At 46.5% G+C, this 15182-nt stretch overlaps 1 protein-coding gene across 1 annotated transcript in view; it reads left to right on the top strand.

The window, feature by feature from the left end:
* The first annotated feature begins 11205 nt into the window (after positions 1-11205).
* SLC9A8 (solute carrier family 9 member A8) overlaps positions 11206-15182 on the top strand; it is a 45115-nt gene continuing 41138 nt past the window's right edge. The window contains exons 1-2 of the mRNA XM_024207299.2: positions 11206-11310; positions 12708-12886. Coding sequence (XP_024063067.1) covers positions 11297-11310; positions 12708-12886 — 193 coding nt within the window. The 5' untranslated portion in view covers positions 11206-11296. The remainder of the gene's footprint in view (positions 11311-12707; positions 12887-15182) is intronic.

The raw sequence follows: 15182 nt of genomic DNA, 5'->3' as shown, positions 1-15182 counted from the left end.
AAAAAAAAGTACTTCTTCACACAATGCACAGTCATCCCGTTTAACTCATTGCTAGAGGATGTTTTAAAGGCCAAAAGTATAATTGCGTTAAAAAAATAATTAGATAAGTTCATGGAGAATAGGTCCATCAGTGGCTATTAGCTAAGATGATCAGGGGATGCAACCCCATGCTCTGGACATTCTAATCCTTTGACTGCCAGATGCTGGGACTGGACAACAGGGGATGGATCACTCAATGATTGCCTTGGTCTGTTCATTAACTCTGAAGCATCTGGCACCAGCCACTGTTAAAAGACAGGATACTGGTCTAGATGGACCATTAGACTGACCCAGTATGGCTGTTCTTATGTTCTTAAGTTGAGAGCTGGAGCTCCAGCCTGGGGCCACAACTTCAAAGCGCTGTCTACACAGCTATTTTTAGAGCACTAGTGTGAGCCTCACAAGCCAGAGTTTTTCAACCTGGGCTAGGAGGCTCACTGTCATGGACCGTACCGAATGGGTCCTAAGCATGGGTTTAAGAACTTTGTTGAATTGGGGCTTTAGTGGAAGCATTGCACTGTCTACACAGCTATATTCTGATGCTGATACAAGCCATGCATCGCTGCTGTGGGCTGTGTAGACATACCCATTGACTTTAGTGGGATTTAAATGCGTGCTTAAATGCTTTGATGAATCAGTGATTAAGAGTGCTGATTATCCCCAATGTGGACTACTGCAAACCTAAAGTCTGGTCTACACTAAAATCTAGGTGAAAAATCCATACCCCTGAGTGACATACTTAAGCCAACTTAACTCCCGGTGTAGACAGCCCTAGGTCAATGGAAGAATTCTGTTGACCTAGCTACTGCGTCTCAGGAAGGTGTATTACCTATGCTGATGGGAGAACCCCTCCCATCAGTGTAGGTAGTATCTACACTGAAGCACCACTGGGGTGCAGCTGCAGTGCTTCAGCTGTGCCCCTACAGCATTTCAAGCGTATAAAAACCCTAAGGGTCATTTTTGGTTCTCTCTCTTCTACCTTTAATTCCTATCTATTCCCAGCATTTAGTACCATTTGCATTTTTACTTTTTTTCCCCCAAAAGGGAGATTTTACCTCCTCTTTCTATATCTAGTTTATTCCAAGTAAATCCTGCTTATTTTCCTCCTTTGCTCAGTATTCTTCATATTAGCGGAGGTGGGGGGGAGGTTCTTGCTGTTCTATAAATATCCAATTCCAAAGTCTTTGCAAGAGAAAGCATGACAGAGTGGAAAAGGTGATATCAAGCTAGAGAGGCCTTTGCCCTGCTCTGAACACAGCTGCTACGGTGGCTTCTATTCGAAATGATTTTTACCTCATCTGGAGAACAACGGTTCAAAGACCAGAGTTATTGCCACTAATGATTTACTTGGCTGCACTCAGGTTTTGCTGACATACTGTGTAATATTTTTTGCATGGAAGTGTCACTATGAGGGAAGTTAATTGCTTTTAATGTGGATGGTGATGAGAATGTTTTCAAAAAGCTATTTGCATACATTTTCTAGAACATAAAATGTGTAACTCCATCCAAGGCTGCGTGCTCAGGCAGCCTTGGATGGAGTGTTTCAATGGATTAGTCAGCTTTACAGTATCCATCAGAAAAATTAACCACCAGAAATTTCCCAGCATCAAACGTAACTAAAACCAGACCCATTCAGTTTGGATGTAGGGTTACATGTAACAAATAAAATAATAATACTTACTCAGACTACCAAGCCATAAACAATATATATGACATTGTAACAAACCATTAGTTACTTGGGGCTTCATAACCACCACTATGCTGTTCAGTAAGGCCATTCTGAATTTTATAGCAATGGGAATAGAACCCAGGTCCTCTTATTTCAAAAGCATAAGCTTCACCCACTTGAGTCCAAGAAACTTTATTAGTTAGTATATCAATATAGGGCCTGTGACACACAGCTAATCAGTTCTGATTCTTTCCAGCAGAGAGAGAGAGAGAGAAAGAGAGCGAGCGCGCATATACACTCACACACTCCAGTTCATTGCAACACTTTACAAACAAGTTACTATATAGATCCCATCTTTCTTGATGTTCATTGTTGAATATACTCCCCATGTTTATTTGTATGCAGATTTTACTACAAGGAGATTTTAATTCTGTGTTGTGTCTGATCCACGCAAACAGCTCCCTTTTCTTTTAATGGAACTTTTATATGTGGCCCAAGGCCAGCGTATCTCTCCAGTTGTCCTGGATATTTATATAGCACCAGCCATTGTATTCTGGCCTAATACTTTTTACTGAAACACTAAGACTCTCCCTGCCAAATTGCTACCTTTTACAAAAACAGAAAACCTAATGCTTAGAAGCACCAGGTATTGCCAAAGACAGGAGTCTGGACCATATGAACCTACCGTGTGGTCTCATCTGGTATGATAATGATCTTACATTTATATAACATCTTTCTGTGCAAGGAGCCCAAGGCACCTTAAAACTGATTTGTTACTGAAATGCAGTCAGCTCTTCGGGAACTTGCAAGATGCAAAGCACTTCCTGTGAGAGGCTAAGTACCCTCAATTCCAAATGAAGTCAATAGGGGTTGTGGATGTTCTGCCTGTCTATCCACCTACCCATCTTATCCATTATGTTGCTCTTGCCACCACTGTATTTGACACCCTGTACTCAGAAGAACACACAGCAATAGTACAAAAGATGGGACAGGATATGTGGAATATCATTTGGCAATAAAAACTCATTGGGAGTTTTAGGGAGGCAGAGTGTGATCATCCATATTGGAATTCAGTCAAGACACCATCGCTAACATTCTGACAGTTATCACAAGTGCCATGTGATCTTGAATGGAAACAAGGCATAGCAAGAACCAACACCTGGAAGCTGAAGCCATACAAATTCAAATTAAATTTATGCACATATTATTAACAGTGATGATGATTAACCATTGGCACAAACTACCATGGGAAGTGGTGGACTCTCCATCTCTTGATATCTTCAGATCAAGACAGGATGCTTTTTGGAAGAGATGCTTTAACCAATCACAAATTATATTTTAGTCAGATCCAAGCAGAGGTGAAAGTAAGCCAGTCCAGTCCAGTCCAGCATACCAGTAAGAGCCGGTACACAGCCGACCGTACCGGCAGGGCCACTGATGAGGGGGGCCAAAAGGGGCAGCTTCCCTGGGGCCCAGCAATTTAAAAGGGCCTGGGGCTCCCGGCAGGGGCCAGAGCCCCAAGGCTCCCAGCTGCTGCTACCGCTACGATGGGGCTCCGCTGGTGATTTAAAGGGCCCGGGGCTCCGGCCCTTTAAATCACTGCTGCAGCCCCAGGGTAGCGCTGGCGGCGGCGGCTGGAAGCCCCTGGCCCTTTAAATCTCCACCAGGCCACGCAAATGGCTGGCAGGGAGAGTCTGGCCCCAGCCCCCCCCATTCTGATTGAGCCCCCCCCCCACACACACATCCCCTCCAATACAGAGCGCTAGCACCACAGCTTGCATATCAAGGTGCATGGATTTTTATATTCTTAAGTATCGTTGATTCGTTCTTCACAGCTGCTGAATGTTGCTAAAGGCTATAGTTCACTAAAGACAGTGCCTTATAACAATGCAAACTAGATTTTGCTTTTCAATGTGCAATTACAGGAATAAACTCTGAATGTTACATAATCTGTGCTTAAACGATCAAGTTTAAAAGGACATTTTAAGCTGACCAAACACATTTAAGTCTATGTCTTGTGGACACTGCAGATTTCTTAGGTTTGCAGTAACTTAAAATCAATAGTGATCCTGTGAAGCAGAGGGGACTGAAACTTCTAACACCAGGCCAAATCCGGAGACTCTAACTCAGATTTTACTCGGTCCTTTCTCTGGCAAACTCCCATTGAAGTCAATGGAAGGCTGCCTCAGTAAAGACCCAGGTTCTGATTCTGCAGTCACTTATACTAGCTTCACATAGGCAGAATTCCATTGACTCCTAGCTAGTTACTTCAGAGATGAGGGGGGGACCTGAGGCAGGACCTCAGGTTCTGGCATAGAGAAAAGGAGTGGTTGCTGGAAGATCCCTAGTGAGGGCTCATTTTTTACACTATAGAGGTGAAAACAAATGAGGCTAGTTGACATCACTTCTCCGTCAGAAGAGAGGATTCCAAGGAGGATCCCCTCATCTGGCCAAGGAAATAATCCTATTAACTGGATAACCTCAACCCTTCCTCTTTCTTAAAAGTCCCCCATGAATGTCTCACCTCAGCTTTGGAATGCCTAGCTACATAGTTTCTATTCCATGTTAATTCATCATGTTTATTTGTTTCATTAAATCAACTTTGACCTGTGATCAGGGCTGCACTAGCTATAGGCAAACTAGGCAGCTGCCTAAGGTGGCAGATTCTGCATAGGGTGGCTGGGGCAGCTGGGCCAAACCTGAGTGGTGCTGCAACCCCATATGCCAGGTCAGAATGCCCCCCCCCCCACTCAAATTTTGCCTGGCTGCCCCGTCATGACAGAAGGAGAGCTGGGCCAACCGTGAGTAAATGGTGCTACAACCTGCAACTTGACACACACCCCCGTCACCTCCCTCCCCCTGCACCCCTACCACAAGTACTGAAACATCAGAAGGCTCACTGCATCCCTTCTCCCCTCTCTGTTCTAGAGAGCTGGAGCGGGTAGCATACTGAAGTTTGCCTAGGATGGCAGATTGTCATGAGTGGCCTCTGCCCATTGCTAGTGCTAAGCCTTTATCATTCTGGATTTCTCTTTGCATGTCCCTTAAATCTGCACGTCTCCCTCTATCTCAGCTCCAGAGACCAAGGACCCTATTCCAGTCCTTTATTTAGGGCAAGAAAGGCCATACAGTGTTGGGAACTGATGTCTCTAGATGTAAAATATAGGACCTGTGTGTAGCGTACTAGAAGTGATTTGTATGCTGTGTGTTCATGAGAGCTATGCTTTAAGAAACATAGCCAATGTTATCCTGAGGAGGAATTACAGAGATAGCCTAAGAAGCAGGACATTCTACTGATGAAAGCTTCAGAGATGTGCCCTTGAAAAAAAAATTCCTCTAATAAAAAAGGAACTGTGAGAGAGCGTGTGGTTTGGTAGTTAGAGTAAGAGTCAACACACTGAGTTTCTTATTCCTAGCTCTGCCACTGACTTGCTGTGTCATCTTGGATAAGTGACCTGACCCCATTTTATCCATTAGGAACAATGCTCAACTAGCAGAGGCAGTGTGGTCCAGTGGCTGGGGCACTGGCCTGGGAGGCAGAAAACCTGGGTTCTATACATTGGCTGCAGAGTATCTGGCACAATGGAGCTTTCATCATTGAGTGGGGCTCCTAGGTTCTACTGCATTATAAGTAAATACATTACTATTTATTTATTATCGTTAATAGTTAGTATTTACAAAGGAGACAGAGGAAATGAGCCTGTGAAATCCCTCAGTGGTCAAGGAGATCTGCACGCCAACTGAAGATGGGAAAAGGCTGGTGAAGACATGGATTATGCAGCATTCCATCAGCCAACTACCAATAAACTCTTCCCTATACTGTCCCCCTTTTAATTAACGTGCCTCAACCCTGACCATGGTGAGAGGGGAGTTCACGCTCCATGGCCCACTGTCCTTGGCCATTCTGCTGAGCCTGCCAGCAAGGGTGTGATATGACAGTATCCCTGAACAATGTCCCCTCCCTGTGCCCTTTGGATTCCTGTTGGGCTGGCTCTGTGTCAGTTTCATTCTTTATTATTTTATGACTGATAACAGTCATAAAGTGTTGACTCTGCTGGTACATCATGCCCAGCACTGCCCACAGCCCATAAGGTGTGATTTATTTACATCTCCAACTGTCCTGTATAAACTCAGGATTTATTACTTTAAAATAGAGAAATATTAAATGAAAAGCAAACAAACCACTGGACTCCAAAGTACCTAACGATTTCCAAGTAACTAATACAAAGGGGGCAGGAGAGGTGCTATCTGCTAATGGCTCATGCTCAGATCTTTCCAAATATATTTTATTAAGATTAAGATAAGTTAAGAAGATATAAAAACAAATCTGTTATGTGAAGGGTTTGAAACAATTTTCAGTATTTTATCAGTCAGCCTGAGAGAATCCTCCCTATCTGCCCAAAAGCAATAAAGCAAGTACATTACATGGCTGTCTCTTCCTCTCCCTTCTTTCAGTGGCATGCTTAGCCTTCCTCTCGAAAATTAATACATATCCTGAGTTTGATAGCAAAAGTAATTCATCATCAGTCCACTCAGCGTACAATGAGTTCTCTTTCCTCAACCCCATTCTGAAGTGTAGGGGGGGAAATAAAATAAGGGACTGCAAGCAGATGATCTTCTGACAAATAGGTAATTTCACAACAGTTCATTAGCATCCACTGTGTCTGGCATGGGTCTGACAGCATTTGAGGAGTCGCTGTGAGCCTGATCCAGAGGAATGCTGAACACATCTCGGGGCACTGAGCACCTCTGAGGTGAGGGCGTTGTATCAACAGGATGGATGCTAGAGCACTGCTGGTATAATCCTTCTATAAACTCACAAACATGCAAGCAAGGGACGTGGACCATCTTAGGCCCATTCAGGTTCTGATGTTACATATCATCTTTAGAACACCCAACTGATTTTGCCTGCAAAGTGGGCCTGCATCCCATTTTCCACATGCAGCTCCAACAGCCAGCCATTGTCCTGCATGTGCAAAAGTGGGCACCCAAAATCAGAAGCTGACTTGAGGTCAGCTGAAAATTTGATCCCTGTCTTATCTTCACTCAAAGAAAGTAATTCCTTTCACTTATTTTTTTCCATTGCAGAGCCAAGATGCCATGATAAAGAACATCTTATAAACATCTTAGATAAAAAGGCCCAACTTCAGCTATTAGTTTCACTGATGTAAGTATATCTCAGGTTCTTCTATAGCTCCCAATTACCACAATCCTTAATGTATTTATCTACACAACACCCTGTGAGGTAGAGAAGTACTATTTTCTCCATTTTACAGATGGAGAATTGAGCCAGGGAAAGACCAAGTGACTTGGCCAAGGTCACATAGGAAGTTTGTGGCACAGCAGGAACTTGACCCCTGGCTTTCTAAGCCCAAGGCTACCACCCTAATCAATGGACCATTCCTTCTTTCTTCAAGAGTAAATCTAAAGTAACTCTGCTGACTGCAGCTAGTTACCTACACATTTACACTGGTATAACTGAGAAGAGAATTTGCCCTAGACCTAAAGATTAATTATTTCTCCCAAGCTTCCAGTGCACGGGTTACATATAGTCAGGTACTCACGTGTGTCTGCTCTTAATTATAATCATAATTATTTATTTAGGCTACTCTGTATTATTCAAGAAATAAGATTAAATACAATGATACCTACAGCCACATCATTTTGGATGAATTTTAAACAATTATGAAATTCCTGGGAACTTTTAAAAGAATCATTTCAACACACACATTTGCCAGCAGATGCTCATTAGACACACATCAAAAAACCACAAATGAAAAGTCTGCAGAAAGTCCTCCTGCAAAAAATGATCAGTTTGTGTTGTGCTGGTGCTCTCAGAGCATGAAGAGCCCATCTGTGCAATTATGCCAGCCTAGTATTTGATTCAGTTACTATCAGTGTCACTGACAGTAAGTTTGTTTTTTGTTTCCTTCAGTGATGTCTCTAGGTCAAAATGTCAAGCACTGTGGTATGTTCCACCTCTGAATCAAGAACAGGAAATGAGGATTGTTCCCGTCATCGTCATGGAGTATTATATAGTTTGTAACCCTATATGGTCTGGGTCCTGGCTGTCTGAGAGATGTACCAATGAGATCGCCTGAGATAACTCTGCTAGCAGTCTATAGATTTGAAGGCTGAGACTTGATTTCAATGGAGCTATAATAATTTACACCCCTCAAGTTCTGCCCTGGAAACTATAAACTCTCTGTATTTCCCAATCTTCATGTATGTCTCCCCAGTTCCCATACACAAACACCTTATATGCCTCCCCTGGTTCTTTGTACCCCCTTCCAGGTCCATCTCCCTTGCCCACATTCCTTGCTCTCCTTTCCTATGCTCCTGGGGTCCCCTGCCCATATTGCAACCCTCCTGCCATTCCACATCAGCACGCTGCCCTCCTCCAATGCATCGCCTCCTTTGGCTTCCTTCAGAGCCTACCCATACTAAGGCTGGGAGCATGGCTCCGTGCCACCCTTCTATGTCTCTCTGATTCTCTATTCTCAGTCCAGGTCCCCCAAATCCCCTCCCCTTTATTCCCCTTCCCAAATTCTTGTCCCAATACATTTTCTCTGGTCCCCTGCCCCCCAATCCGTTCCCCACTTTTGCCCCAGCTGAGTCAAGCAGCTGGAGTTAAACTGACCTCCTTCTATATTATAAACAGTTCTATTACTGGCCTTGCACTTTAGACACATTACAATCCCTTTTTATTAAAGGCTCATCTCTTCAGCAAAGCCAACAAACAAATGTGGAGCTTCTAGATCAGTGGTTCTCAACCAGGGGTACATGTATCCTCTGGGAGTATGCAGAGGTTTTACGAGGGGTGGGGTACATCAACTCATCTAGATACTTGCCTAGTTTTACAACAGGCTACCTAAAAAGCACTAGCGAAGTCAGTAGAAACTAACATTTCATACTGACAATGACTTTATATTGCTCTATATACTATAGACTGAAATGTAAGTACAATATTTATATTCCAATTGATGTATTTTATAATGATATGGTAAAAATGAGAAAGTAAGCAATTTGTCGGTAATAGTGGCTGTGACACGTTTGCATTTTTATGTCTGATATTGTAAGCAAGTACTTTTTAAGTAAGGTAAAACTTTGGGGTATGCAAGACAAATCAGACTCCTGAAAGGGGTACAGTAGTCTGGAAAGGTTCAGAGCTACTGGACTAGATCACACCAGTCAGGAAATATAATAACCCTAAAAAAAGCACCATAAAAAAGTAAACTCCAGCTAAATTTTCAGACTACCATGGCTAGGTCCAAGAGTCTGTCCTTTTGTGCCAGGCACAGCTCAGGTGTCAGGGAAGGGGAAGGGGCACAAGTGGCTAGAAAATACCTTTGTTCCACACCAATCCTAGGACCATTGATGACTGAAAGATGCTTGCTGGGCTAGCTGCCCATGGCTCCCAAGGACCATTCCAGCAGCTGAGGCACATCACCAGGGCACACAACAGCCTTAGCCATGTCCCCTTATCTCTGGGTATGCTTACTGCACAAGGTCCTGGGGTGGGTAGCATATGAACCCTTATGGTGACTCTAACACTTCCACTGATCGTATCCATCAGCTTTAGAGAAGTATGATACTACATAGCCACCCAAAGCTGATTGTACAGGGAGAGTTGTGGGGGTATATCTGTCCAGAAAATGACAGGAAGCCTGAGTCATAAACATGACCTTTCTATAAATTGCAAGCATGGTCCTAAAATGGGGGAGGGAGGAATAGCACCTCCTCCAGTTTTAACATTTTTTTTAAACACACCTACATTTTATTACATTTTGATGCATGTTAGAATAACATTCACAAACACATATACAAAGTGAGTAGGTAAGTGTCTGCAAAAACCCTAACCATTACTGGAATGTGTATGCATAATGAATAATAATCCCAATTATTAAACTTGGATTACAACTTCAAATGGGCCTCCAAAAATGCACCCAAAATGTGCAGGCACATATGCCTGTGTGCACAAATCCAGCTATTTTCTTGAGGCACTCTTATTGGAAAGTGAAGTGACAGATCCTTAGATTCCTTGCAGGGGCGGAAAAAGAGCCTTACAAAGGAATAACATGGCACAGCTATCTATTTTAGTACTTACACTGTAGTATCTCACCTCTTTACCATCTTTAATGTATTTTATCCTCACAACACCAAAGCGCTATCATCTCTATTTTACAGATGTAGAACTGTGGCACAGAGAAGTTAAATGATACAGGCCACACAGGAAGTGTGTGGGAAAGCAGAGAATTGAAACTGCATTTCCCTAGTCTCAGGCTTATGCCCTTACCATTCAGTTGTCCTTTCCCTTTCTTGTGGCACAATTTGGTGATATTTTTATGAGTTAGACATTTTCATCCAAGTATGTTTTGACACGGATTTTGAGACACAGTATTCTGATTCAGCTTGAGGGTAGTTTGATACAATGCTATTTGGAGACAATTGCATTTTGGTTTAGCATCAGGATGAAAGAACCATTCTGACACAACATGAAGATATCTTGAAATGGATTATCACACTTCAGTGATTGAATCATAGAAGATTAGAGTTGGAAGAGACCTCAGGAGGTCATCTAGTCCAACCTCCTGCTCAAAGCAGGACCAACCCCAACTAAATCATCCCACCCAGGGCTTTGTCAAGCCAGGATAACATCGAGATAATTTCAATGGTGCTTCCGAACCAATCACTGCATCAAAACAGCACCATGATCAGACAAAAATGACACTTGGCCACGCTTCCAGGCACACAGAGTTTCGGTATCATTGAATCGGATCACAGCATAAGGCGACCTGCCGATGCAGAGATGTTTCTTTAGGCAGCACTACACGTAGACGCGGTGTGAGGACCCAGCACGCTGGCACGGCTGCACAATCACACCATCCGCTGACGCAGCGTTGCTTGCCAGCACTTGCAAGGGTAGGGTGAGGCTGAAGATATTGAGTGTTTTCTTACAACCCCAGCTCCTGGAGCCACGTGATTACACCACGAGCTCGACTGCCATTGAGAAGAGTTAAGTCCGTCCCCCTCCCCCTACAGTTGGCGGCTGTGGTCAGCGCGTCGCTTGGGACCGTGGCGTGGCTGTACTGACGTGTCACTCACTGGACGGGAATAATAGTAACCGCGGCGGCTGTTAGGAAAGCTCGGGATTCCCGGGGGTGCGGGGGGGGGCAATTTCAGATTTGGGGGCTGGCGACACCAGCGACGCGATGACCCAGCACGATGCCATGGCAACCGCGTGAGGCCACAGCACACTGGCATGACGCGGTGGCTGCTCTCTACATTCCTCCCCACAAGGCGCTCCCGGGGGAGGGCGGTGGCTCTCGTATTACGGGACGGACAGGTCCCACTCGTCACGTGACACCACCCCCCCCCCTGGGGTCACGTGAGCTGTGCCTGTACCTTTTCCGTCACGGTTAAACCTCACCCTCCTCGTCCCGCCCCTTCTCTCACCATAGAGTTGCCTAGAGCGCCGCCGCTGGCAGAACCCGGAAGCAGGAGGCGCACTGCGCAGCCGCTCCCGACCCTAAGCGCTGTGGAGGACTCAGGAAGAAGGGGCGGGGCCGGGGCGGAGCGAGCGGCACGATGGCGGAAGTGGAGTGAGTTGATTCTCTGTAGGGCGCTGTGGGACGAGGGGAGAGTTTGCAGGACGGGGGGACCAGGCCCTCTCCCCAGCGGGGCGGGAATACGGGGGCGGGAGGCCGAGCCCCTCATTTCAGGCCCAGCCCCAGGCCAGGGGCTCTCGCTGTGGGGGAGGGGCAGTGGTAGCCACCCCCGTAGCTCCATTGCCCTGGCTTATCCAGTGAGTGTATAACTGCTGTGTGCCCCCCTCCCCCCGCCCAAGGGGCCCTGACATCGCTACTGGGCCCCTTGTGAAACGGGGCCACCGGCCCGGCCACAGGAATCGCAAGGCCCTCTCCCCCGTGAAATGGGTCTGCCCAGTGCAACCACTGCGAGCCCCTCTGGGGGGAGGGATAGCTCAGTGGTTTGAGCATTGGCCTGTTAAACCCAGCGTTGTGAGTTCAATTCTTGAGGCGGCCATTTAGGGATCTGGGGCAGAAATCTGTCTGGGGATGGGCCCTGCTTTGAGCAGGGGGTTGGACTAGATGACGGCCTGAGGTACCTTCCAACCCTGGTATTCTATGAAACGGGGCTGTCTGGTCCCGCTGCCACATTTGTACAGGCATAACAAGCCCCTCCCCAGCACACATGCACTGATGCGCAAATTAACCAAGAGGCAACTCTGTGAGGCTCATCTGAGCAGGATGGGGCTTGCCCCTTCCCTTGGGTTGTGAGTGAGCCAGCCTGCCCTGGCAGGTATGTTTGTCTTACAGTTGAGGTTTGGCATGATGCAAGCCCCATGGATAGGACATGCACAGTCAAATGATGGCCAGGCAGTACTGGTGCACTGGGGTGTAGCAGAGTGGTTTATCTTTAAAGGTGGGAAGGCTTAAGTACCATTAAGTGAATCATAGGCGCATCTCAGTTTTAACATGGTAACAAGGCAAAGAATGGTCATCAAATGTCCTGATGCAGTATTTAATGTATAGGGGAAGGGTCCCTCAAAATATTGCCACTTTGCCTGGTACAGTAGTGTGCAAATGCAATACCATGGCACCTCCATGGAGATTACAGTAGATTTGTTGCACTGGACAAACTAAACAAAATAAGTCCCTGTCCACACTGCACACCTTCCATTCATCTGTGTGCTAAATCCCAGCTCCAATACAAAGTATTCTTTGCACACAGTGAGTGAAAGAATTCAGCAATAAATTATTCCACGAGCCTGAAATCCTAGTACTTGCACGTGGGCCCATTATTGGGGACCACTTCTTTAAGGCAGCTGCACATGATTATCATTAATTCTGTTGCCAAGATAACTTGTTGATGAGTTTTGTTTTTAATCTTTCAGTAGTTTTGTGCTTCCCCCTGACCGACCTCCCCCACAATGTCCAGCTTTTGCTAAGTCTAATCATGTTCTGTTTTGCCCTGACAGGTTCTCAAATGCTACCCATGAAGTCCTCAATGTCACCCTCCGCACCACGCTGTCCGTTACTACTAAACTGGTGGTTCCTACACCTGCCAAACCTATCCTTCCAGTGCAGACTGGAGTCCAAGCTCAGCAAGAGGAGCAATCTAGTGGCATGACTATATTCTTTAGTCTCCTTGTATTAGGTGAATGCTGAACTGAAAAATCTCTTATTGTTCACTGTTGAGTTTGTATTATGTCTGAAACATTTGTAAGATGCATGAGTCCTGGGGATACTTTTTTAGTATGGTGCTGTATTTCTCCTACAAACCCCTAGCCATGAAAGTTTGTCATATCGACCCAGGTTTTTAGAAAAGTTGGATATGCAATTACGTGTTCAAAAAGGTGAGCTTGTGGAACTGAGTGACTGTGGAATAAACTCCTGAGGGAACTAAGGACCCTCACAGACCTCACCACCTTCTGCTCCAAGTGCAAGGCATGTTTCTTTGCCCTTGTCTTTAATATAAACACAGAGCAGTGTGTGTGTGTGTGTCCTACCAAAACAAAATACTGCACTATGCACAGTTTTTCCCTTGAGAGGATGAGCGAACACATGAGAGACTTTAGTCACGTCGCTTAAAGCACTGCTGGAAGGCGCTCAGCGATGGTGAAGAGTGCGGTGTAAGAACCTGTATAGAATTTGCATGCGCAGTTACCGTAATTATACATAAATTAGGTAACTATAGTGAAAATTGCCACAGTTTTCCATAGGCATGTACACTTACCCAATTTGAACACTAATTTGTGATAATTGCACAGATATTTTGCACATACAGTTGCACACTCAATTTTTCTGAAAATCTGGGCCATCAGTAAGTCTGTCTGTTTACATTATACAACTTTTTGATAAACAGTGTTAATTGATATCTATCTAGTGCAGGGGTGGGCAAACTACAGCCCGCGGGCCACATCCGGCCCGCGGGACAGTCCTGTTCAGCCCCCGAGCACCTGGCCCGGGAGGCTCACCCGGCCCTTCCCCTGCTGTCCCCACTCCCCCACAGCCTCGGCTCTCTCGCTCCGCTGCCAGCGCAATGGTCTGGGGGGCGGGGCTGTGAGCTCCTGGGGCAGCGCAGCTGCAGAGCCCGGCCTGACCCGGTGCTCTGTGCAGCGTTGTGGTGGCGGCGGCGGCAGAGTGGCCCGGCTCCAGCCGGGCAGTGCGGCTGTAGCGCCGCCAGCCACTGGTGCTCCAGGCAGTGCGGTAAGGGGGCAGGGGAGTTTGGGGTGGTGGTCAGGGGGCCGGGGTGTGGATGGTGGTCAGGGGGGAAATGGGGTTGAATGGGGGCAGGGGTCCCGGGGGGCAGTCAGGAAGGAGGGGGGTGGATGGGGCAGTGGGGGGCAGTCAGGGGCAGGGGTTCCGGGGAGAGTCAGGGGACAGGGAGAAGGGGTGGTTGGATGGGGCAGGGGTTCCAGAGGGGGCGGGGGGCGGTCAGGAATGAGAGGAGGGATTGGATGAGGCGGCGGGGGTCCGGGGGCAGTCGGGACAGGGAGTGGTGGTGTGTGGATGGGACAGGGGTTCCAGAGGGGCCGTCAGGGAACAGGGCGGGTTGGATGGGGCAGGAGTCCCGGGGGGGGGGGATGGCACATAGGAGGTGAGGGCCGGGCCACGACCCCCTACCCTAACCGGCCCTCCATACAATTTATGAAACCTGATGCGGCCCTCAGGCCAAAAAGTTTGCCTGCCCCGATCTAGTGTAAACTATACGGTAGTCAAAACTGTAACAACACAATTTCAGTAGCGTGTTTAAGGGTTTTGTCCTACCTCTTGCTGTATGAAATACAAGCAAAGTGGGGGACCTATAAACAAACCACAATAAGAGATCCTTTCTGAAGAAGTATGTAATATTACTTGCTTGGTTCTTCAATATCTTCTAGATCAGGGGTCGGCAACCTCTGGCAAGCGGCTCGCTAGGGTAAGCACCCTGGCGGGCCGGGCTAGTTTATTTACCTGCTGACGCGGCAGGTTCGGCTGATCGCGGCCCCCACTGGCCGCGGTTCGCCGTCCCAGGCCAATAGGGGCGGCAGGAAGCCGCGGCCAGCACATCCCTCGCCCGCGCCGCTTCCCGCCACCCCTATTGGCCTTACCCTAGCGAGCCGTGTGCCAGAGGTTGCCGACCCCTGTTCTAGATGATCACTGTTTGCAGTGTTGATATGTGGTTTGTGTCACAATCTGGCAAACTCAGTAGGAAAGCATGTGTGTATTTGTCATAACAGCAAATTTTATAAGTCCACTTGGATAAAATCCTACCTGTGTCACCCTCTTTGAAGTATATTTTATTAAATGCAACAAAGAGAAAACCCAGTCCTTTAGATATATGCACATCTCCCTCTGATGTTCTCCCTGTGACCAATACCAAAGTGATATTTGAGTAGGTATTAAAGAAAAATCAAAACAAAATGCAATAGATCAGAAAAAACATGAAGTTTAAAAGAAAAATTCTGAGT

The sequence above is a fragment of the Terrapene carolina genome, unplaced genomic scaffold (genome assembly GCF_002925995.2).
Source record: "Terrapene carolina triunguis isolate 2854851 unplaced genomic scaffold, T_m_triunguis-2.0 Scaffold130, whole genome shotgun sequence".
In the NCBI taxonomy this organism is placed as follows: domain Eukaryota; kingdom Metazoa; phylum Chordata; order Testudines; family Emydidae; genus Terrapene; species Terrapene triunguis.
The sequence above is the reverse complement of the archived record's forward strand: the minus strand, read 5'-3'. Positions and strand labels throughout refer to the sequence as shown.